The sequence below is a fragment of the Halichoeres trimaculatus genome, unplaced genomic scaffold (assembly GCF_033239565.1).
Source record: "Halichoeres trimaculatus isolate MK-OKI-2021-1 unplaced genomic scaffold, fHalTri1.1 fHalTri1_scaffold_15, whole genome shotgun sequence".
NCBI classification, from domain to species: Eukaryota; Metazoa; Chordata; class Actinopteri; order Labriformes; family Labridae; genus Halichoeres; species Halichoeres trimaculatus.
In genome coordinates, this window is record NW_027437193.1 from 28255375 (window position 1) to 28278035 (window position 22661).

At 40.9% G+C, this 22661-nt stretch overlaps 1 protein-coding gene across 1 annotated transcript; it reads right to left on the minus strand.

The window, feature by feature from the left end:
• Positions 1-544: 544 nt before the first annotated feature.
• Positions 545-21162, minus strand: LOC141804300 (zonadhesin). Its single transcript, XM_074688647.1, has 24 exons — positions 21012-21162; positions 16531-16739; positions 16358-16439; positions 14433-14830; positions 13500-14058; positions 13205-13401; positions 12735-13124; positions 12049-12341; positions 9699-9964; positions 9146-9232; positions 8749-8886; positions 8384-8640; positions 8202-8286; positions 7980-8039; positions 7632-7766; positions 7259-7515; positions 7108-7164; positions 4563-5257; positions 4355-4392; positions 3981-4186; positions 3716-3872; positions 3274-3620; positions 1861-1987; positions 545-897 (listed from the first exon to the last, which is right to left on the minus strand). Exons 1-24 carry the CDS (start codon positions 21160-21162, stop codon positions 755-757), a joined length of 5334 nt encoding a protein of 1777 aa, XP_074544748.1. The 3' UTR covers positions 545-754.
• Positions 21163-22661: the final 1499 nt, after the last annotated feature.

The window sequence follows — 22661 nt, forward strand, 5'->3', positions numbered from 1 at the left end:
TGTAGATAGTGTTTGGCGCTCAGACTCATGATATGTTAAGAATGTGGCTGAAACCGCAGCAGGAACAAGAAGTGGAAGTGCACAATGCAGTCAAACAAGCCAAGAAGACACAAAGCAACAGTTTGAATGGCAGTTTATTAAATGTTGAATGTCTTTTGAACATTGTTTCATTGTCTGACAATACCTTATCCATCAATCACCATGAATAATTTTTATCTAAGCATTATATCATCCATTTCGACATGACCATTATTTGTTAGATCGGCATGCAGAATTTTTTCGGCTGTTGGAACATCGTGTGAATAAATAGTCATCATGGAAATGGCATAAACAACACAGAAGACACAGTGTATGGTGCATATAAAGTGCAAATATTTCTTTAAAAAGGGACAGACTTCAGCTTGACATTGGATTATTTCCAAAATCCTATCCTCAAGGATGAAGGTTTGATGAAGGTTTAAAGAAGTCTTTTTTTGATCCCATGTCTTAAAGCAACAGCCTGCTAAAGTCACTTATTGTTCAGAAGTCTGGGGGTAAAACAAAAGCTAGTGGTCACATTCAATCCAATCTTGGAGGTTCAAATTTTGAAAAGTGCATGTTGTGGAAAAAGATGAAAATGCTAAATTTGTATTTCACTGCGATAGATCTTCAGTGTGGAGTTCCCTTGTTAAAAGCCACGCTCATGTTTCTACAAGTGCTCATATCTTAGTTTTTCTTTGAAGTGCTATGTGTCAGTATTAAAGGTGTCTGAGATTTACACTTCCCAGCTCTCTCCAAACTCCTGAACGTTCCTGGCCCTGGTGCCATCTGGCTTCATCATGTCATTCTGCTTTCTGCCGTCGAAGTTTCCACAGAGGCCTCCAACCTTCCTTTTGTATAAGTTGGGTAGAATGATTTCTGCATCGGCAAAAAAAATAAAAGTGTTATTTCATATATTTTATGAGACCTCCAAAGAGAAAAAAAGTATTCTTTCATTAACATAAAATGAAAAGGGTGATTATAAGACAGATTTGCTGTAAAGTCTACATGTTTCAGGGCTGTTGTCGAGGGATTCGCAGATTAAAGCCTGGTTTATACTTCTGTGTCAAATTAATTAGCTGTGATAAAACAGGTAGACCAAAAACGCATCATCAGACTAAAAGCCACAATGCCCAAAGGTGTTTTGGCAGAGTGTTTCATAGCAAAACAGATTGAGACACAAGTATGTAGTACTCATGACTACATCAGCGACTATGGCAGAGGGCCAATGCATTAGTACAAACCAGGTTTAATTACATAACAATTTATCTGCATGCTCATCCACATATAGATTAATTTAAAAAGTTTATCCTTGTTTTTTTTTTAAATCTTAACTCAGAAACTCAGTAGAAATCTATTTTTACGACATAAACTGGACAAAAACCCTCTTTTAAAAACTGCTGTGTCATGGTTGTATAACTTGTTGGAACAGCAGTGGAAAAAAAAAAAAACGTAACTTGAATAACTTATACTTATACATTCAAACTATAATTGGATGGGACTATCACTCAGCTTTTGATTTTTTTTTTTACAATCTGTTTTTGCGTTTCCATACTGAAAAAGCAAAGTCAGAAAATGTGGAACTGACAAGCTAGCCATCACAACTATCTGAGTCATCATATAAACCTACATAAGGTGCTGAAATTAGCACGTGTACTGTACTGTTCAGTAGTCGCTAACATCTACAGGGTGATTCTTTGACTAACATACCCACCACCAATGATGAAAAATTATATTCATTTAATTTGATTCTGAATAAAACCTCCATTCTAAAAGTAATGAATATAAATCCCTGTCCCTGTTTACTGTACTGGATTAGATCAATGATGTAAAGGCGGTTACCTGCTTCGCTTTGTCCATCAAACTCAATCGAGAGACCAAAGTCTGTCCTCAGGTAGATGTGAGAGGAGTGCTGCCAGATGCTGAGACCAGGAATAGAGACAGGAGTGCTTGTTCTCTTTCCGTCCATCTGAGGGGAGACAGAAATGAGAAGGTGTGAACAGGATTTGTAAAACCTCAGCTGCTTTGTCTGATCTAATATTTATACTTGCATGATTTTGCAAATTTGTGCACAGGGACACTGAGGTTTTTTTTTTTGTTACATAATTTTTTGGCATCGAAATGTGTTGTACTGACTTTAAATTTACATTATCAATCAAGTTACTTGATGTGCTTAGAGGGATAGTTCAGTTTTTTTTGAGGTGGGGTTGTTCGAGCTCTATGTGACCACTAAGGACATTAGATACAGTAGAAAGGTGTCTCCTCTCCCTCAGTAAGACACAGACTGTAATCGATGGTGACGAGGAAATAGGCGCTAACAGGGAAATACCGTACCGGATTCAAAGGCTATTTTCTCTGCCTACAAGAACTAAAATCAAAAAGTAATACCACAGTTTAAGAGTACACTACATAGAATAATTTTTAAGTGCATTAAGTCTTCGGAAACATAAACATTTATCTGGACCTAACTAACTGGTCATGTATCCTTCCGCGCAGTGCTAGTGCGCTCCGTCCCCCCTCCTCCTTTCAGTTGTAGGGAATGTAAACAAGCTATGCTTTGGGCAGTATTCTAAATGTTTATATTTCTGAAGACTTAATGCAATTAAAAAATATTTTATGTAGCGTACTCTTAAACTGTGGTATTACTTTTTGATTTTAGTTCTTGTAGGCAGAGAAAATAGCCTTTGAATCTGGTACGGTATTTCCCTGTTAGCGTCTATTTCCTCGTCACCAGCGATTACAGTTTGTGTCTTACTGAGGGAGAGGAGACACCTTTCTACTGTATCTAATGCCCTTAGTGGTCACATAGAGCTCATACAACCCTACTTCAAAAAAACTGAACTATCCCTTTAAGCTTAAACGGCATACACAGCAGTACATCACCTTCTGACCCTCTCAAAATTATAAAACTTGAAGCAATCTTTCCACAGAATGGTTGCATAAAACCATTCTTGTATTACAGGATGGAGACAGAAAGTTCTTTCTCTCTCCTCCTCTCATCTATGAACATGCAAACTGCCAACAGGGAAATAACATTTGATGAACATGTTTTAGCTCACGTCACACTGTCTTACTATTGTGGTTACACCCAGTGAGACAATAAAAAGAAGCGCTTTGTTATTTCCCTCAGTGCTTCAACAAACATTTGCAGAATGACAATATTATGATTATGTTATTGCGTGAATAGAGTATTCTGTTTGCTTGAAAGGCTGCACGGGAAAATAATAAGCTGTCTGTGTGTCACCAGATACTTACAATCAGCTTTCGCCTCCTTTTGAACTCCACAGTGCGACCATACACTCTGATCTTAAGCTCTCGTAAATGGTTGTGTTCGTTATCTTCCTCACTGTCGTCATCATCATCATCATCCTCATCCCTGGCACTGCGACTGTCGTCCTCTTCACTGCTACTGTCATCATTTTCATGGCTGTCATCTTCATCGTCCGAGCGCCTGTTGATGCCCTCGATGTAGACTTCTTGAAGATTATTTGGCAAGTTCCTGGTCTGGACCAGCACATAGGAGTGCTCTCCCTCAAATTCGTGCTTAAATCTATCAAAGGTTCTGTACTCAGGATCTCCTTTGATAGTGCACTCACCGAAGCCTGCGTAAAACAAGGTTCAGTATTTTATAAATTAGTAAACAAGATCTAGCATGGTGTAGGTATGTCATGGAGTCATATGTTTTTGTTTACAGCACCTGTAGACTGGCAGTAATAATCGTTGTTTTCATTTTGAAGACAAACAGCATCTCCATCACACTCATCCTCCTCTTCACATTCAATCCTCCCTACACCATGGTCCTTCTTGCATTTGCATTTTTGACTGCAGTGGTCTGTGTACCACACATCATCGAACTGCAAAAAAAAGGAAATCAATGAAGAAAGGCTCAAATGACCATTCCAATGTAAAATATAGAGATGACGGGTGACATTGATAAGAAGTCTGTCCTGATGGCCACTCACCTGGTGTTTGGTACCATTCCTGTCCACACATCCACACTGTTGGATAGGCACACAAACTTTTCCTTTTTGAACAAATCCATCATCACAAACACATCCTGGCACACAACCTTGGTTACTACAGTGTGGTGGGCCATTCAAGAGGGAACACGATGGACTGCAGGCAGGGACACAAGTTGTGTAGTGACTGTCCTCAGGGCAAAAGGGAGCTAGAGTGACAGAACATACACAGAATATTTACTCAGCCAGGCGCCTAAAGAAGCAGAAAAGATCAGTATTATACAGTATATACAGCATACAAGCTTTAAGTTCTTTTGCTGACATTTTTTTTGATAGTGGCCGCTGGTATTCTGTTCTGTGTGTATGTGTTGGGAAACCCAGTTCAGATGACGATGAGGAGATGGAAATATACAACCTAACCAGTACAGGTCAACATGAGATTTAATCTGTTGATCAGAATTGTGGTAAACCTGTAGTGTAAAATTCTGAATTTGTTGTGAAATTGGGTTAGTTCATTGTCAAAGGTCTAAGCCTACCCGCTATTGATGGTTGGGGCTCAGCTGTGGTTGGAGGTTTTGGTCCAACTGTTGTAGGTGGCTGAGGTTCACTTGTGGCTGGAGGTTGTGGTTCGGTGGTGGCTGGGGGTCTGGGTCTATGTGTTGTTGGAGGCAGTGGCGCAGCTGTGGTCGGAGGCTGGGGTCTAACTGTTGTTGGAGGTTGTGGTTGATTTGTGGATGGAGGCTGTGGCCAAGCCGTGGTAGAAAGTTGTGATTGAGCTGTTGTTGGTTCCTGTGGTCCAGCTGTTGTTGGTTCTTGTGGTCCAGCTGTTGTTGGTTTCTGTGGTCCAACTGTTGTCTGTTCCTGTGGTCCAGCTGTTGTTGGTTCTTGTGGTCCAGCTGTTGTTGGTTTCTGTGGTCCAACTGTTGTCTGTTCCTGTGGTCCAGCTGTTGTTGGTTCTTGTGGTCCAACTGTTGTCTGTTCCTGTGGTCCAGCTGTTGTCTGTTCCTGTGGTCCAGCTGTTGTCTGTTCCTGTGGTCCAGCTGTTGTCGGTTTCTGTGGTCCAACTGTTGTCTGTTCCTGTGGTCCAGCTGTTGTCTGTTCCTGTGGTCCAGCTGTTGTCTGTTCCTGTGGTCCAGCTGTTGTCTGTTCCTGTGGTCCAACTGTTGTCGGTTTCTGTGGACCAACTGTTGTTGGTTCGTGTGGTCCAGCTGTTGTTGGTAGAAGTGGTTGATTTGATGTTTGGGGTTCATTGGTAGGTGTTCCTGGATGATCTGGCCATTCTGTTATCTCAGGGCTTCTTGTTGTTTCAGGTATTGGGTGCTTTGAAGTGTTACATTCTGGGTGCACTGTTGTGGAATGGGGTGGAGTGGTGTATGTTGTTGTGGGTAGCTGTGGTGTTGTTGTTTTGTCCAGCTCTGGCCCTTCTGTCGCAGGTGTCTCAAAGACTGTTGGGGCTGGGGTTACTGGATCAACCAGATCTGTTGATTTATTAAATAAAGACAATTAATCATTTTAAATACGTATAAGTTTGAATTTAAACATTTATCTGGAAGAGGACAGAATTACCTGCACAGTGGCCAAAATGTAGGGACACATCATCAATGGCAACATCAGACTGATCATTAGACCCTCTTCTTCCCTCAAATATGATCTGAAATAAAGTTCACATGCCAATGGTAATCTTATGTCTTTGTAAGCATACAGATTTATAGCAATAGTAATTATTTGCAGGTGGTAAACTAAGTGTTATGTTCTTTAAACATTCAAAGATAAAAGTTGGTTACTCACTTGGAATGGTCCAGTTGTTGTCAAGTCAACCTGAGCCAGGTGCCACATATTTCCTTGGTCATTTCTCTTCCAGAAAACAGCATCTGCAAATCTACCTTGAAGCAGGTAGACATGGAGACCCATTGTGTCTGCTGAACCATACATATGGTACCAGAACTGCAGACACTGAGGACCAGTCTGTGAGCACTCAGAACTGATGAGACGAGCAGTGTCTCCATGTGTTGCTTGATTGGCTTCAATGTAAAGATAGTGGCCATCTGTTTTAAAACAATAAAACAAAACAAATCGAAGTTGATGCAGAAAATACATATATGGAAGTTCTAAGATGATTTCCTTCAAAGTTTTACATTTTAAAGAAAATCCAATGCAGTTATTTTTTTAATTTGCCATTTTTAATGAATGAGAACACATGCATTTTCTTGATGTATCAAAGAGTTATGCAACAGTGTATGAAATCCGGTTCAATAGGGAAAAACTGCTTCTTACAAGCAATGTGACTCTGTACTATAGCGGGAGAGTGCTGTTGTCTTGTTGCCTGACAGCCCAACACAAAATGAACATGACATAATTCAGAGAAGAAATTACCTCCTGTGGTGTGATCTGAGGAAGGCCCAGTCATCACTGTAGGAGTGGTGCCCCTATGCCTGGTCCAGTCAAAAACATCAGCAAGAAGTTGGTTCCACTGACATAGATCATGTTCAAAATTACAGCTGATTTGACATCCTGGAAAAAAAAATCAGAGAAACCTTTAGAGGCCCATGAATGTGATAATGACTGCAATAATTGTTCCAAGGATTACAAGAAGTGATTTTGGAATGGAAAAACGATTAAGTAATTCCTCATAAGAGGTTGTAAATGTGCTGCAGTGTATTTGTACTTTACCTGGCTGTGGCAGAGGTGTATTGTTTGAATCTTCAGTAACATTGCCAGCGCTGTCTACGTCAGTTGTTGTTTCCACTACAGGAGATAGGGTAGCAGTTGCAACAAGTGGCTGATCTGTAACATTGGGTTGAATGGTAACATTGCCTAGAGTAGGTTCTGGAGCAGCTGTGGTTGGTAGTGGGGCAGTGGTGTTTCCATTTGTAACAGGAGAACTTGTCCCAACATCACTTAGATCTGCAACAGTGCACATTGTGTTAAAAATGCTTCAATTTCAAACATTTCTACATGTTGTGCTTTGTGACTGAATTCTAGTGTGCTTTATAAATGAAGCTAATATTGACATTGACAATGGCAGACATTTCTTAGTTTCAGTCCTGAAGAAACCACACATTTACGATTTATGAGTACTTTGAGTAAGCGTGTTTTGCTTACCTGAGCATCTTCCTCGAAATAGCCTTACATCGTCAATGGCGATATCAGACTCTTCATTGGAGCCTCTACGTCCCTCAAAGATTACCTGTGTCAAAAGAAAGCGGAGAAGAAAGAGTTATGTCATGTTTTATTTATAAGTGGGTTACCATCATTTAAATGGCTGGTTCCAGGTGTCTGACCTGGAATGGTCCAGTTGTTGTCAAGTCTACTTGAGCCATGTGCCACATATTTCCTTGGTCATTTCTCTTCCAGAAAACAGCATCAGCATATCTATTCTGGAGCAGGTAGACATGGAGACCCATTGTGTCTGCTGAACCATACATGTGGTACCAGAACTGCAGACACTGTGGACCAGAGTCAGAGCACTCAGAACTGATAAGACGTGATGTGTCCCCATGTGTCACGCTGCTGGCCTCGATGTAAAGGTAGTGGCCACCTAGGAACAAGTAAGAGATTCAACTCCAAAATTAGCTATTTGATTACACAGCTTTCATTCAAACTATAAACATGATGTAACCATGGTTTATATTCAAAAGGGATAGAGTGCATTACCACCAGTGTGGTCAGAAGAGGGCCCGGTCATCATGGTAGGGGTAGAACCACTGTGCCATGTCCAGTCAAAGGCATCTGTGACCATCTGACTCCAGGCGCAAAGGTTGCTATCAAAAGTACAGTCGAATCTGCAGACTACAGGGGAAACATACAAAAAATTAACAGGAACAAATTATTTAGGTCTAATCACAGCTTCCTAAATATGTGGCCAATATGTAACTCGAGTTTCCATAAAGTATGCAGGTTCAGTGCTTACTTGGCTAGACACAAGTGCTAATGTTTAACCACACTTCAGTCCCCTGATGCAGAAACGAGTGGCTCATAAAATATTGCTTCCTGTGTACTTACCTGGGTGTGAGGGAAGTGTATCTGTAGTTGCAGAGGAAGGTCCTTGGTAAGCTAGGTTACCTAAAGGAAGTTATAAAGAGCTTTTTTATTCCCTGACATGTGTAAATGCTAAGACTGTAATTTTGAGGATCTGTTCTCACATAAGAAATTCTTTAATCCAAGTCATGATTGATTTTTTTTCCTTGTTTAGTGTTTGTGTGTTTTCTTGAAAGTCAGTGTTACCTGGGCAGGAGCCAAAGTGGATAGAAATGTCATCAATGGCAATATCTGAATGTTCATTAGCACCTCGAATTCCCTCTATTATGATCTAAAAGACATAAAGGAGTATTTAATGTGCAGCATTGAAACAGCATCTCTAGGGTTCACATACTGTCAAATATCATCTCTTAGTAGCATCAACTTACTTTGAAAGGACCAGACTCTTTAATGTCTATATTTCCTGGAAACCATTCTGGTCCCTGGTTGTTCACTTTGGACCACAGCTTGGTGGCTTTATTGCCTTTGAGCAGGTAGATATTAAGGGCCATAGCTGTAGCTGAACCATGCATGTGGTACCAGAAGTTTAGGCAGAGTGGGCCATCATAACCACACATTGAGCTCATCAGACGGGCTGAGTCTCCATGCGTGACACTGTTTCCCTCGATATACATGTAGAAACCAGCTAAAGAAACATTGGAAAAAAAATAACAAACAAACCATCAATATGAAAAATGAAAACCAGAAAGACAGCACACAGGATGCGACAATTTTGCCAAATGCAAACTTTTACCTCCAGTTGTGTGGTCTTGGTTTGGGCCTGTTAGATTTGTTGGAGTGGGTCCTGAGTTTCTCGTCCAATCAAAACTGTCCTGTATGAGCTGTTCCCACCCACACAGATTGTTTTCAAAGTCACAGTTCATGGGGCAAACTAAGAAAACATAGACACAATGGAATTGGTATTGAAGTAAGTCATGCTCATTACTCATATAACAGATATTCTGGGTTAATTTAAAATAAAATATATTATGAAACTTTTTTAATGTTGATAACGTCAGCATTGCAGTTCAAATACATCTCTGTTATAAGTAGCCCTTGGAACCAAGAACCTTCAAGTATGATCTGACTCAAGAATTGTAATTGTTATCTAAGCTAGTCGCAAATAATCACTCAGAATTTAATACTCTTACGGGTCTGATCTGGTGTTGAGGAGGAGGATGTTGGAGTTGTTGGAGGTGTTGGAGGTGTTGGAGGTGTTGCAGTGGTTGTGGAGTTAGCTGCAAATGGGAAAAAAAAACAAAATAAAGGCCAAATTAAACAAACAAAGCAACAGAATAAAAGATTTGGCGAACAACAGCTCTCTTGTAGCCCAGATGATACTTTAAGTATGGCCAACACCTCCTAATGTAAACCTTCAGATTTCTCCAGCATGAAATAAAATAATAAAAAAAGAACTAACAAATGAGCAATTACAAAGATAAAGATACCCAAGCTAAGCTCTAACTAATTGCTGAATGTGTTCATGCAATGACCAGTAATGATAATTTCAGTTTTGAGCTGTAGAGAAGAAAGTTTTTGAGGAATTACTGTAAAAAAATGGCAAATAATGGATTTGTTTCATCCAGTCTTTAAAGCTAATTAACCACATTGTTGTACTTACTTAAAAATGGATGAATTCAGTCACAAACATTTACACTGTTCAATGAGCGACCAGCGATTGTCTTGTTAGTTTCAAACACTCACCACACGCTGTGCCTGTCTGCCAGTTGGACAGCTCCACTCCTGCAGCCTCACAGGCTACAGCATAAGACTTCAGAGATTCACATAAGGTGTACTGATCACCACTTGTGGCACAGTAGTCGTACACACAGCTATTCAGATAGATGCTTGGGTGAATCTTTTCATGGCAGGGATTGAAGGGCTCCCCCAGCAGCGCGTAACACTCATTGTAAGCCTCATTCTCCTCGTTGTAATCACAGACTCTGGGTTCATCAGGGTGAGAAACACACCTGAAAGAGAGAATTATAGTTACTTCATAAGACGGCAAAGTAGATTTGTAACACTTTTCAGTGAAAACAAACATTGGAATCAGATAAAGCAGATGAAGCCAAAACACTCAATAAGTTTTACAGTGGGAACTGCCAGATACAAGTACGTAAAAATCGATACTTACTTGTCGACATAACCCACTGTTAATTGAACCTCGTTGTATATTATCTTGGCAAAATGACTCCATTTTGCCAAAATGATATAAGACAGGGTTTAATTAATCATGGTATTCTTACATAACATCTAGCAACTTGAACTATTGCAGAGATAAAAACAAAGATTTTTTCTACCAGGCTATGAGCCATATTCTTTAACTTTATGTACTTTTATTCTGTTAAGGAAGCTTGTTCACAACTAGATAGCTGGTATCCATTATTGTCTTGAGTGAGTATGGTTGTGGTGAGGTAAAGGGATGTTACAAAGTGACTCATTTCCTAGTTTTTGAGATGGAAATATAGTTAATGACTAAGACTAAAAGTAAAAGTCACAAGGAAAACAATCAAAATTTTCATCTGTTAATAAAACCTTCAAATCATGTGACTTTGCCTCTCAAAAAACTATCCAATCTACAAAGTGATGGATCAGACAGAAGTAAGTAAATAATGATGTATTGAGGCACATTAGTGGTTTGAACTTAAGCCTCTCAAGGCAGATGTAATTAACTCCACATCCATATTTTATGAGCCTTTTTTTCTCAGACGTACCACTGCAGAACTCAGTTGTGCATTAGCAACAAGCAGTTTCCCACTATCCCACCAATTGGCAGAGCTGTGTCACTTTTAACATGGCTACCTGCCTGGTTTCAACGAAACAGATTTTCAAGGCATCAATTTCATGGAAGTTTCACTATCAGACTCCATTAATTTGAAACCAAAACTTCATAAGATGAATCCTGAATATATATAGGTACAGTACACGCCAATAGGTAGATTTTATCTCCTCTGGGTTTTTCCCCAGGGGTAGCTTTATTACAATGTTGCAACATCGCAGACTTCATTGTATGTGAAGGTCTCTCAAAAAAGTCAGAATAATAGATAACTACCCCAAATATTTAATTTTCTCTGTTACTAAAACTTAATTTGAGCCTGAAAGGGCTAAAGGTCCCATATTATGCAAAAAATCACTTTAAGTCTTTTAGTGAAATTTGTTGGTCTTTGTCTTTCCTCCCAGCCCACAAAATGTGATAATTAATGACAAAACCTGTACTTCGTAGTGCTTGTGAATGTAAAATCCTGACCTAAAACGAGCTGTTGGGAATTTCCAAGATCTGCCGACGTCAGCGATTCCCTTTTTTGACCAATCAGGAGCAAGTCTGACCTGATTGGTCCACCGGAGCAGATCCCCCCCGAACCCCCTCCCTGCCCACTCCCCTCCCCAGGAGGAGAATGCCAAAGTTGAAAAGCCATCACTGCTTTGTTTTTGGCTGTAAACAGCCAAATAGTTTGTTTACAAGCTTCCCATCTCGGAAGAAGACAAGACTGAGTGGCTAGAGTTCATTTATGAGGGAAGTGTGCCAGCTACACTCTGTAAAACTGTGCATGTGTGTGCGAATCACTTCACGGCCGACTGCTTTACCAACTTTAGGCCGTACAACAGAGGGCTTGTGGCGCCGCTCTCAGTGACGCTGAAGAGCGGGGCGGTATCAACGGTGGCTCATTTACATATGAAGGTCACGCCCACTAAATCAGAGCGTTCTGAACAGAGGGGCTCTGAGAGCCTGGAAACAATGCTGCTGTGCTTGATTTATTGGCTCTTTGGACCAAAACATATTACTACCATTACATGAAGACATCAATGATCAATACTAAACTGCAGAAAAGGAGCAAAATATGGGACATTTAATACTGTTATCAGTATGCTCCCTGTGTTAGTTTCCTAGATCTGTCATCCAGCACTCTTGCTAAATCAAGGCGGATGGAAACATAATTGGCACTATAGTGCTTGTTTGACTAATAATCCTAGTGTGATTAACCAGCTGTTGAATGCTGAGCTTATACTTTTAGAATTCTCTTTTATGGATATCATCTGAACTCTAAAAGCTCACCCGTCACTGTCTGGCAGTCTCCAGCTGTCTCCAAACTCAAATGGCCCTGATGCATTTTGGCCTCCCGGTGTAACAAAGTCATCGTCCTGGTACCCAGAGTAGGTGCCGCACAGTCCACACAGCTCATATTTGTAGCGCTCGTCCACTTGCAGGAACAGCCTGTGCTCCCCATCTATCATAATTCTGAGGCCAAAGGTCGACTCCAAGACAATAAAGTTGTTAAACATATCAACCCCTACTAAGCCGAATGAGCCATTGGTGAAGAAGGGGATTGTAACAGGGCTGGTGTTTACCTAGAAAGAGAGAATCCATATATCATTTATCAGTTTATTATTTTTAGAAGAGAATTTGTTTCTAGTGTTTTCCATGCAAGAACAGTGTTTCATCTGCTGGGACAGTCACTGCTGTTAATCTGCTGCCAACCAGCTTTTAAGGGCAAAGTCAAGTGGGTCAGCTTTCAGTCTGTGTATCAGCCCCAGAATGCAAACAAATTACATCCACCAGTGACCTGTCACAAAGTAATATCTCACTCCTCTGTATATTGCTGGGCTGATACATAAGCCATTAAAGTCAGATAACACAGGACAATGACACTAAATCAAATAAGTGGGCCACTTAAAGTACACTGTAGGTCTTTGCTACTTTTTCTTTATCCTGTGTAGAACCAAAAGAGTTAGTATGCTTACATAGACATCTCCACTCATATTCAGAGTGAGGTGTAGATCCTCAACCAGCAGGGCCACAGCTTGGAGCTTTGACCTGCTGGAGTTCTGGAAAGGAGGATGCATGTTGTGTCCGATCACAGAAAACTGGACGGCGCTTTCTCTTCCGCATGTGGTAGTCAGTGTGTAACTGCACCCGCCTTGAAAATCGTACGCCATTCCATCATATGTCATATAGTGTGGATCACCGTACACTCGGCAGGTAGCAGGATGGAAAGCGAAGCAGCCTTTGACCCCGTCTTGTACCTTACAGACTTCATTGTCAGCGCATCGCATTGATTCGCACCGCATGTCATTGTTACCCATACACAGGCACCGCGTCTCACACTCTCCCTCCAGCATTTCTTCTCCTTTCTGCAGGAAAAAAGGTTTGTTTGAATAATTTCGCCAACTTGAGAAGTGACTATTTAAATATGACACCACACAATCTTTACCTTGAGGTGCTTCCCCTTGTACCAGCACCCACAGTCCTCTGATGGGACACACTTTCCTCCATTGAGTTTGTAGCCAGAGTCGCACTCACATCTCTCCTCACAGCTTCCGCACGAGCCGATGATATCCATGCTGGAGCACACATCTGGACAGCCGTCAGCACAAGAGTTATAATGGCTGTTCTCACCACACTGAAGAGCTGAGATGGAAGGAAAAAGGCGTGACCTTAGTCGACTCATTTGTCATTTATACCCTTTCTGTAAAAGACTGAAAAGTGAAAGCAATGAGGCAACCTACGACAGAGTGAAGAGTTCCTCCAAAGTGGTAAAGAAACTCCAGCCTCCTGGCAGATACCAGCATAGGCCTCCAACGTCTCACACAGAACCATGGGGTCGCCAAAGGTTGAGCACATGCTGGCCACACAGCCCCTGAAGTAGCCCTCTGACCCCACAACTGCGTGGCAGCTGGCAAAAGGCCCAGTACTGGAGAGGAGGCTTCCACATTGCATCTCACTGGCATACTCAGCCATCTCCAGGGAGTTACATGGATAAGGAACCAGCATGGCCTCACATGATGAGCTGGTCTGCCCCACCTGCCAGCTCTCAGCCAAAGCTGTGGCATCCCCAGCATTTGTACCATCAGGCATTGTAAAGTCATCTTCTCTGAGGTGGTTGAAGTTTCCACACAAGCCGCAGACTTCATCAGAGAACTTGGATGGTAAGGTGACGTGGATGGCACCAGCTGTGTCATATGAGACCAAAAGACCAAAGGTGGTTCTCAGTGAAACAGCAACAGGGTTGCTCTTGACGCGGACATCTGGGAGGTGCAGTGGAAGCCTTTTCCAGACTCCATTAACCTGAAGAATAGAGCAAGTTTTAGACTTCCTTACTGACAGTCATCAGCGATAACCTCGCTATCTGGTAATTTGTTTATAAAGCAGAGTTTTTGAGATAGATTTATCTTTCTAAGGTGAAAAGGCTGATAAGTCTAAGAAGAGTTCCAGGACATTATGTCACCAGACCCTGCACCCAAAGATAAACTCAGTTTATGAGTAGGGTGGGCTGCAGATAAGGGAGCTGCTTGAACCAAGACATTATTACAAAACATTGTGTAGTTATTGCAAACATGGTCTTATGAGGCTTTAAAGTGGAACAGACACGTATAGTCTACACACATTTACACAACAGATCCCAGCCTCCCTGATTTGTTTCCCACTCAACAGTAACTCACCACGACCCTGTGTGTCATCCCCTTCAGCAGAGAAACTCTAGATTTCCCCACAACCACATCAACCTGTTGAACGGTTGAAAGAGACGAGTTCCCGTTCGGCTTGTTGACCACTGCCACACTGAAAGCAGGCATGGCTGCGCTGGGTGAGCAGCCCTTAGTCAGTACATAGGAGCAGGGCGCCATGAAGCGGAACAGCACTCCATCAAAAGTGCTGCAGTCTGTGTCGCTGTGTACGGTGCACGTCCCAGAGGGGAGAACCTCACTGGAGCCCAGTCTTTGAGGGCCACAGGTGTGGCCCTGAGGGCACTGAGAGGTAGAACAGGAGAGCTGGCCGTCAGAGCAGAGGCAGCGAGTGGACTCATCTGTCCACAGCTCTGTGTTTGATTCACACTGGGATCCTGTGGGGGGTGGGACCAAGTAATCAAAATCATGGTAACCACAACACCATCTGGCTACAACCTAGTGATTAGTCTGATTTAATATAACATCATTATCTGTTTAAACACTGTACATACTGATCTTATGAAACCATTCAATCAATCCACGACACACTTATGACATAACTGTTTGCTTAAATATCAGACATCAAGAGATGAACAGCACTGTAACCAACTTACTGAAGTTGTAGAATTATGAAAAAGAGAGTGCAGTTGAAGAGGCCTTGTCTGTATATGTGAGCTGTTCTAATATAAAAACCAGTATTCTTGTCAGTAGACATCAGATAGTAAAACCAATTAAAGCCCAAAAGACTTTCCATTAATGGAAACTGTAACATGGCAACAACAAACAGCAGTATAAAGATATTCAAATTTACTAATTTGAAAGGTAAGTTTATCACAATTAATAATGGGAAGACTTAACAAAATCCTGCCAGCTTTAGGAAGTAAGGTACTTGTTATCTGCCAAAACACCCAAAAACTTAAGTCTGTGTATTGTAGGTTATATATTACAACATTTTTAATGTTTTTATTTTTTATTTCTTTTTTCTTTTTTTTTCGTGATTATAATTCAGTTTGTTTGTAAGCTGTTGTGTTATTGATCTTTGTTGTTTTTTAATGCTACTTTTTCTCTATTGTAAAAAATGAAAACAGATTGATTAAAATTTGGTAACTACACATTTGGAGAAGAAGAAGAAGAAGAAGAAGAAGAAGAAGAAGAAGAAGAAGAAGAAGAAGAAAGAGATTTATTGGAACAAAGGTCTTCAACATTTTTGATACATTTGGTTCCAACAAATCCAAATAATAATTGGTTATAATGTCTATAGCTTTTATGATTGGAAGAAGGAAGAAATGAATAAAACCATTAAATTAACAGATACTAATAAAGTTCAACTTGAAGTCGCTGCAAGTGAGAGTAAGAGGAGGTGAGAAAGAGTGAGCAAAGAGCACACTGATTAAGTTGATTAAGTAGCCAAGCTAGGAAGTGAAATGTAATTAAAGTTATGTAATGTAGGTTAGTAGATACTGATGTCAAGAGACTGTTTAGTCCTTTTGTAGAGACACACATTACAGAGAGACAGAATGATGTCTCCTGGCACCTTGACAGGGAGTCAAAATGACCACATTATAAAGACAGGGAACCTATATCTTTTGCACAAATAATGATTATGGAATATTTATTAGGCTATAAATCCTTATTTGACATTATTCATTTCATTTTTTATAGTCGTCAAATCTTATCTATACCAGCATCGTATGGCTGTTAGACATTAAAAACAACAAAATGCTCTGTTTTGGGTGCGCAGAAGTTCATTATTGTTGCTGTGGTATCACAACAGGAAATATTGTTTAATCTTTTACTTTCTTTTATTTTTATTTTTACTAGAACCATATCAAAGTTTAAAACTCTGTTGATGACGCATATCTGGTTGGAATGAAAGTTTGCTGTTGTAATGTATCATAAAAGAAGAAATGAGAAATATTTACCACATGAGCCGGTCCTCACACCGATCTGGTTTAGTCTGACCTGTCCTGCCATGGACACAGCTTCATGTGCTTCAAAAACAACCTAACACAAAGAAAAGATAATTTTATTTAACATGTCCAACATTGGACTGAGTCACCCTAAACACTTAGATTTCAGTGATTTTTTTTTTAACCTGAATTCCTGGCTCCATGACGTTCAAGGGGACAAACACTTGTCTCCATTCCCCTCCTGGGAGTGCAGGTGAGGACCAGATTTCTACCTCATCAATGCTGCTTCTCAGCAGGGTGCGGAGCTCCGACCCGGTCAAGTACCAAAACTCTAGACAGGCCTCGCTCTGCAGCTCCAGTGGGCCGCTCTCTAAAACAGTCACGGCGACAGCTCCTAGAGGTAAAATAAGAAATGTATTTGAAAGTATATAAACTTTACCCTACATGAAGGGTTGTTTTTAAAAGCAAAACTGAGCATCTTCAGATATTTTTATTCACACATAAACAGTAAAATACGTTTACAGTGTATGTCAGGATGGAGCTTTTATGTTTTCTCATAATTGCAAACAGCTCCCTCATCTTAACTATCACAGTATAAAAAAGTTGCACATCTGTTTTGTGCAGTCATAATAAAGCATAAAAACTATTAAAAAAAAACAAGTTGTGCTAAATCTGCTCTATAAGTACAGGCCCTCTACTTTGACTGCCACGTCGAAAAACCAGGCTATAAAAGATTATTAGATAATCCTCTAGATCAATTAGTGATATGCAGCGGGGCAGGGGGACAGTCACAGTCTGTCTGAAGTTTACAACAGAATCGTGGACTGATTCCAAATCTCTTTTGTTAGAGCGCCACAGACAAGGTTTCTTAACTGCAGTTATCTTGTATGTCAGAGTAAAAGTGACCTGTACTGATGGCAGCAAAAATGTTTTGGCTTTTTTTTTCTTGTTACATTGATCTAAATAAATCAGTATCCATACCTGTTCTTTGTTGGTTCCTTGTCCAGTCACAAATGAAATTGTTTTGCTTGTCATAAAAACATTGTGTAAGGTATTCTAGAAAAAAAGAAAAGGTTACTTATAGTATAGATGCTTCAAATTTTTTTTTTTCCTTTTTTTTTGTGTGTGACAAATCTAACTTTAGGATGTTATAATTTTGAAACGTCATACCTGAATCTGCCCAATCTGGTAATGTAACCAATGAAACTGCATCTTCAGCCCTTCAATGAGAAGAAAAGATAAAAAATCTTTCTGATAATATTTTCCATTCACTAAAAAAAATCTGATTGACTTTGAAATGCAAAACAAAACAAAATCAAATCCCCTTTACCCAAATCCACTCAGTAAAATTAACTCCACAGGTATAACAGTTGTTTCAAGTTAGACAGTTCAGATTTTAATCATCTTGAGACCAACCTGCTCAGAGTCCCAGACTGACTCAAAAAGAGAAGAGTCGCTGTGACCAACAAATCTGTGTGTATTCCTCCAAGCATAGCTGATCCTGTAGCAGCAGCCTCTCAACTGCTCTCCCGTTGCTAATACTCTCCCTCTGTGATGAGATGGAGAATGACTGATGAGCAGTACCTGTCGTGGAGTTTCTCTGTGTGGAAACACAGCTAATGAGAGACCCTTTCACTACCAGCTCAGAGGTGTGTGCGCGCCTGCCCTCCCTGGTCTGTCTCAGTGCAGCAAAGAGGCTTTCAGGCATTTATAGCCCCAACACCTCACCAGGTAACCTGTGGTGAGGCAGTGGGCGGGGAGGGAGTGGAGGGGTGGGTCTGAGAGTTTCGGAAAGAAGGTGAGGACAATAACACGGTTACGGTAAATGTTGTTGGTCAAGGTCAGGGTTAAGTGTTGATCATAAAAATGAATTAATTTTTTTACTGTGACTTAAAAAAGAGCTAAAAATAACCCGAGAACAGACTGAGTGGTCTAATTGAAGCTAAGGGACCCATTTCCATCTCAGGGTACAACAAATAAAGAAAAGGAAATATTTCATTTTAGCTAAAACAGAACTCAGTTCAGTGTTATGTCTTTTCTGTCAGACACTGGCCAAGCCATGTCTGGAAAAACTAGGACGATATTAATAAATCCAACTTCAAGAGAAATATGCATCACAGTCCTCAAGAACAGGAAGCTTTAGCTCTTAGCTCTCTTAATCTAGTGTTTTATACAGGAAAATAAATGCTAAAGAAATTAGCATTGAAAGAAAATGAAATAATAGGCTATAAATGACCCACTCAAATCAATAAAGTTGATCGATCAAATCCATTTTTTAAAAATACATTTTTATACAAAGGAATCAGCTGTAACATGCTTACGATACTGATGCTAAAAGATATTTTGTGTCTCAGATCAAAGCTCATCCTCAAAGGTAAGACCAAAGATTGAACCACTTAGTGTCAACTTATGCAATACAGGTTGTTGAATGAGTACATGGGCATTTGGACATTGTGGCCTGATAATGTTGTAAAAAAAAAAAAAAATCTTGAGGAAGTGTCTGTGAGAGCTCATTTAGCGTACGTTGTTCAGATAAGAGCGCGCACTGTAAGAGCAGGTGGAAAAAGAGCGATAAGAAAGAGGTGGTGATCCACCTGTTGTGACATTCCTGAAAGCTCACTGGTATGTGTCAATAGAGAGGGCGGCTGAAAACAAATATTAGACCTTCTTAAAAGCTGGCCGACCCAAAAGAAAAGGTCTCTGTTTGGACGTTTGAAGAAACTGTGTATCAACAAAAAGTGTCTTCACTGAGAGATCCTCAGTTTTCCACAAAGATACTGGCCTGATATTTTAAGAGATAATAAAACTTTTATCTCAGCTTATTTCAGGAGTGTGAGGCGAGTGATGAAGCTATAGTAAGTGAGTGACCTATAAACTGACCCAGAGGTCTGTGCATTGTGGGGCCTGACATTTAAAGGCAAAATAAAGTGCACATACGGCTCCACAGCGTCTGCTCCAAATCTATACGTTAAAACTAAAAAATGCACAATGACAGGCTTGACTCCATTCAGTTAATGTTTTATCACACTCAGTCACTTATTGCAGTTTACTACATACTTGGTTCTACGTCACTACAAGTAAATCACAAAACAGATTGTAGTGAATTCACAAGGGCTTTTATTTTGGCGGTACCAGCAATGATTATTACAATAACTGTCTGGTGATAAGAGCTATCGCTGAGTCAAGTGACGAAATCAAGATGCAGCTTTCAGTAAACCATCATGCTGTATCCTCCTTGTTATCAAGAATGTCCCAAATGTTGCAACCTCAAAGATAAACCTCTGTAATCAACATCAATCAAAACCAGTGTAAGTGTCTCCTGCTTCATTGCAAACCAGTAAATCCATAAACCCTTAGATGAACTCATACCCTCTGACTTCTGCCAACAAATGAAAGAGCCATTAATAATCAACCTCACCCACAGGAAGAGAGAAAAATGTAACAGGGGGCCAGGGCCTGGAGAAAGCAATAAACTCAAGGTTTTTCTTGGGATCATTGTGGTCTACCAGACGCCCTGATCCATGACTAACAGGTAATCAGCCTTGTTTGCGTTATGAGTCTCCTTTCTGCTTGGTTCACTTTGTCTGACAAAGGTGAAAATAGAACACCTTAACAAGCACAGGAATGTTATTGTGGAAAAAAAGAGGAAAAGCTGTGTTAAATATTGGCTATAAACTTGATTAAAGGAGTCTTAAGTTTTTGGGAGATGGATAAACACGAGCTCTTATCAGTATGTAACAGGTGATCTTTTATAAGGTTCTTTTAGTGAAAATACCAACACAATGACAGCATTAGTTCAGTTAGCTCCTCACAAAGAGAGTTGTTAAACTGTACGGTCTAAAGATAAGATTTGGGTCGTGTAGTGGGGAGCCCGGTATGACTTAAAGTTCACTAGTCTTTTTTAATCAGACTTAAACATTGCCATAGAAACATTAAAACTGAGAACAACAGTAATATAGGACATTCAGAGTCGTAAGAGGCCTCTGCCCTTTTATACACTGTTAAAAAAAAATAAAGGGAACACTTAAAAAACACATTGTAACTCCAAGTCAATCACACTTCTGTGAAATCAAACTGTCCACTAATGAAGCAACACTGATTGACAATCAATTTCACATGTTGTTGTGTAAATGTAGTAGACAACAGGTGGAAATTATAGGCAATCAGCAAGACCCCCCCAATAAAGCAGTGGTTCTGCAGGTGGTGACCACAGACCACTTCTCAGTTCCTGAGATTTCTGGCTGATGTTTTGGTCACTTTTGAATGCTGGTGGTGCTTTCACTGTAGTGGTAGCATGAGACAGAGTCTACAACCCACACAAGTGGCTCAGGTAGAGCAGCTCATCCAGGATGGCACATCAATGCGAGCTGTGGCAAGAAGGTTTGTTGTGTCTGTCAGCGTAGTGTCCAGAGCATGGAGGTGCTACCAGGAGGCAGGCCAGTACATCAGGAGACGTGGCCATAGGAGGGCAACGACCCAGCAGCAGGACCACTACCTCTTCCTTTGTGCAAGGAGGAACAGGAGGAGCACTACCAGAGCCCTGCAAAATGACCTCCAGCAGACCACAAATGTGCATGTGTCTGTTCAAATGGTCAGAAACAGACTCCATGAGGGTGGTATGAGGGCCCGACGTCCACAGGTGGAGGTTGTGTTTACAGTCCAGCACTCTGCAGGATTGGTGTCCTCTGGCATTTGGCCACTGGCTCCCTGTGCTCTCCACAGCTGAAAGCAGGTTCACACTGAGCACATGTGACAGACTCGACAGAGTCTGGATACGACGTGGAGAACGTTCTGCTGCCTGCAACATCCTCCAGCATGACCGGTTTGACAGTGGGTCAGTAATGGTGTGGAGTGGCATCTCTTTGGGGGGCCGTACAGCCCTTCATGTGGTCGCCAGAGGTAGCCTGACTGACATTAGGTACTGAGATGAGATCCTCAGACCCCTTGTGAGACCACATGCTGGTGCGGTTGGCCCTGGGTTCCTCCTAATGTAAGACAATGCTAGAGTTCATGTGGCTGGAGTGTGCCAGCAGTCCTACAAGACTAAGGTTTTGATGCTACGGACTGGCCCGCCCGTTTCCCAGACCTGAATCCAACTGAGCACATCTGGGACATCATGTCTTGCTCTATCCACCAATGCCACGTTGCACCACAGACTGCCCAGGTGCTGGCGGATGCTTGAGTCCAGGTCTGGGAGAAGATCCCTCAAGAGACCATCCACCACCTCATCAGGAGCGTGCCTAGGCGTTGTGGGAGGTCATACAGGCAGGTGATGTCCACACACACTACTGAGCCTCATTTTGACTTGTTTTAAGGACATTACATCAAAGTTGGATCAGCCTAAAGTGTGTTTTTCCACTTTAATTTTGAGTGTGACTCCAAATCAGGACCTCCATGGGTTAACAAATTTGATTTCCATTGATAATTTTTGGTGTGATTTTGTTGTCAGCACATTAAACTATGAAATGAACAAAGTATTTAATGAGAATATTCCATTCATTCAGAACTAGGATGTGTTAATTTTGTGTTACCTTTATTTTTTCGAGCAGTGTATCTAAACTGATCGTATTGTTTGGGAAAACCAACTCACCAGCTAAATACTTGTCCATAGGTTCATGTTGTGTTCTCACCTAACATAGATAAAATCAATTTGTTTGGTTTCTAAAGCTATGAGTTCTTGTTGGGAAAAATGAATTCCATGAACTAGGTGGTGTCAATTCACACAAATTAAATCAGCAAACTGTGTAAGTTTGCGCAGATGAAGTGAATTATACATGAAACTGGTCTGAATTCCAGACATTTAAAATTCTGTACTTGCTTTCTTTTTTATTTGCGAGAGTTGAAAATTCAGAACTTGATGAAAGTTACTTGTGCTGCGACAGCCAATTAGCATGTAGATCCTGTGGTTAGGTTTGCGGAACAGGCAACTTGACATTGATTCATATGGAAATGTGTATGTGGCCTCCCTTATCTCGGTTACACTACACATGTTTGTGTTTCCTTAATGAGGAAACAAATAAAAGGGAACTTGCTTTAAAGGAAGTGGGTAAGCAGGTTTAGATATTTGTTAAACTTTGAAAACATTCGTCACTTGAGTCCAGCTTTTAAATGTGTTAGACAGTTAGCCCAGTCCCTATCACCACAACTGACTGCACTTTGTAATGTATTGAGATCCAGTGCCTGTGATTGTTCACGTTTGAGTGAATTGCGCAACCTTGGACCGATTAGCTTTTTGTACATTTGTAGCTACTGAGAACCAAAGTAGCAGCTGATATGGACCATAAGCAGGTATCGCACACACGCATGACCTGCCTGC

Excerpts from the sequence above, each read along its gene's own strand:
- LOC141804300 (XM_074688647.1), bottom strand. The coding sequence starts at position 21,162 with ATGCTGGAGGATGTTGCAGGCAGCAGAACGTTCTCCACGTCGTATCCA. Across the intron at positions 9,233-9,698 it reads GCAGACAGGCACAGCGTGTG|CTAACTCCACAACCACTGCA; the intron begins GTGAGTGTTTGA and ends TCCCATTTGCAG. Across the intron at positions 1,988-3,273 it reads AAAGGAGGCGAAAGCTGATT|ATGGACGGAAAGAGAACAAG; the intron begins GTAAGTATCTGG and ends GTCTCCCCTCAG.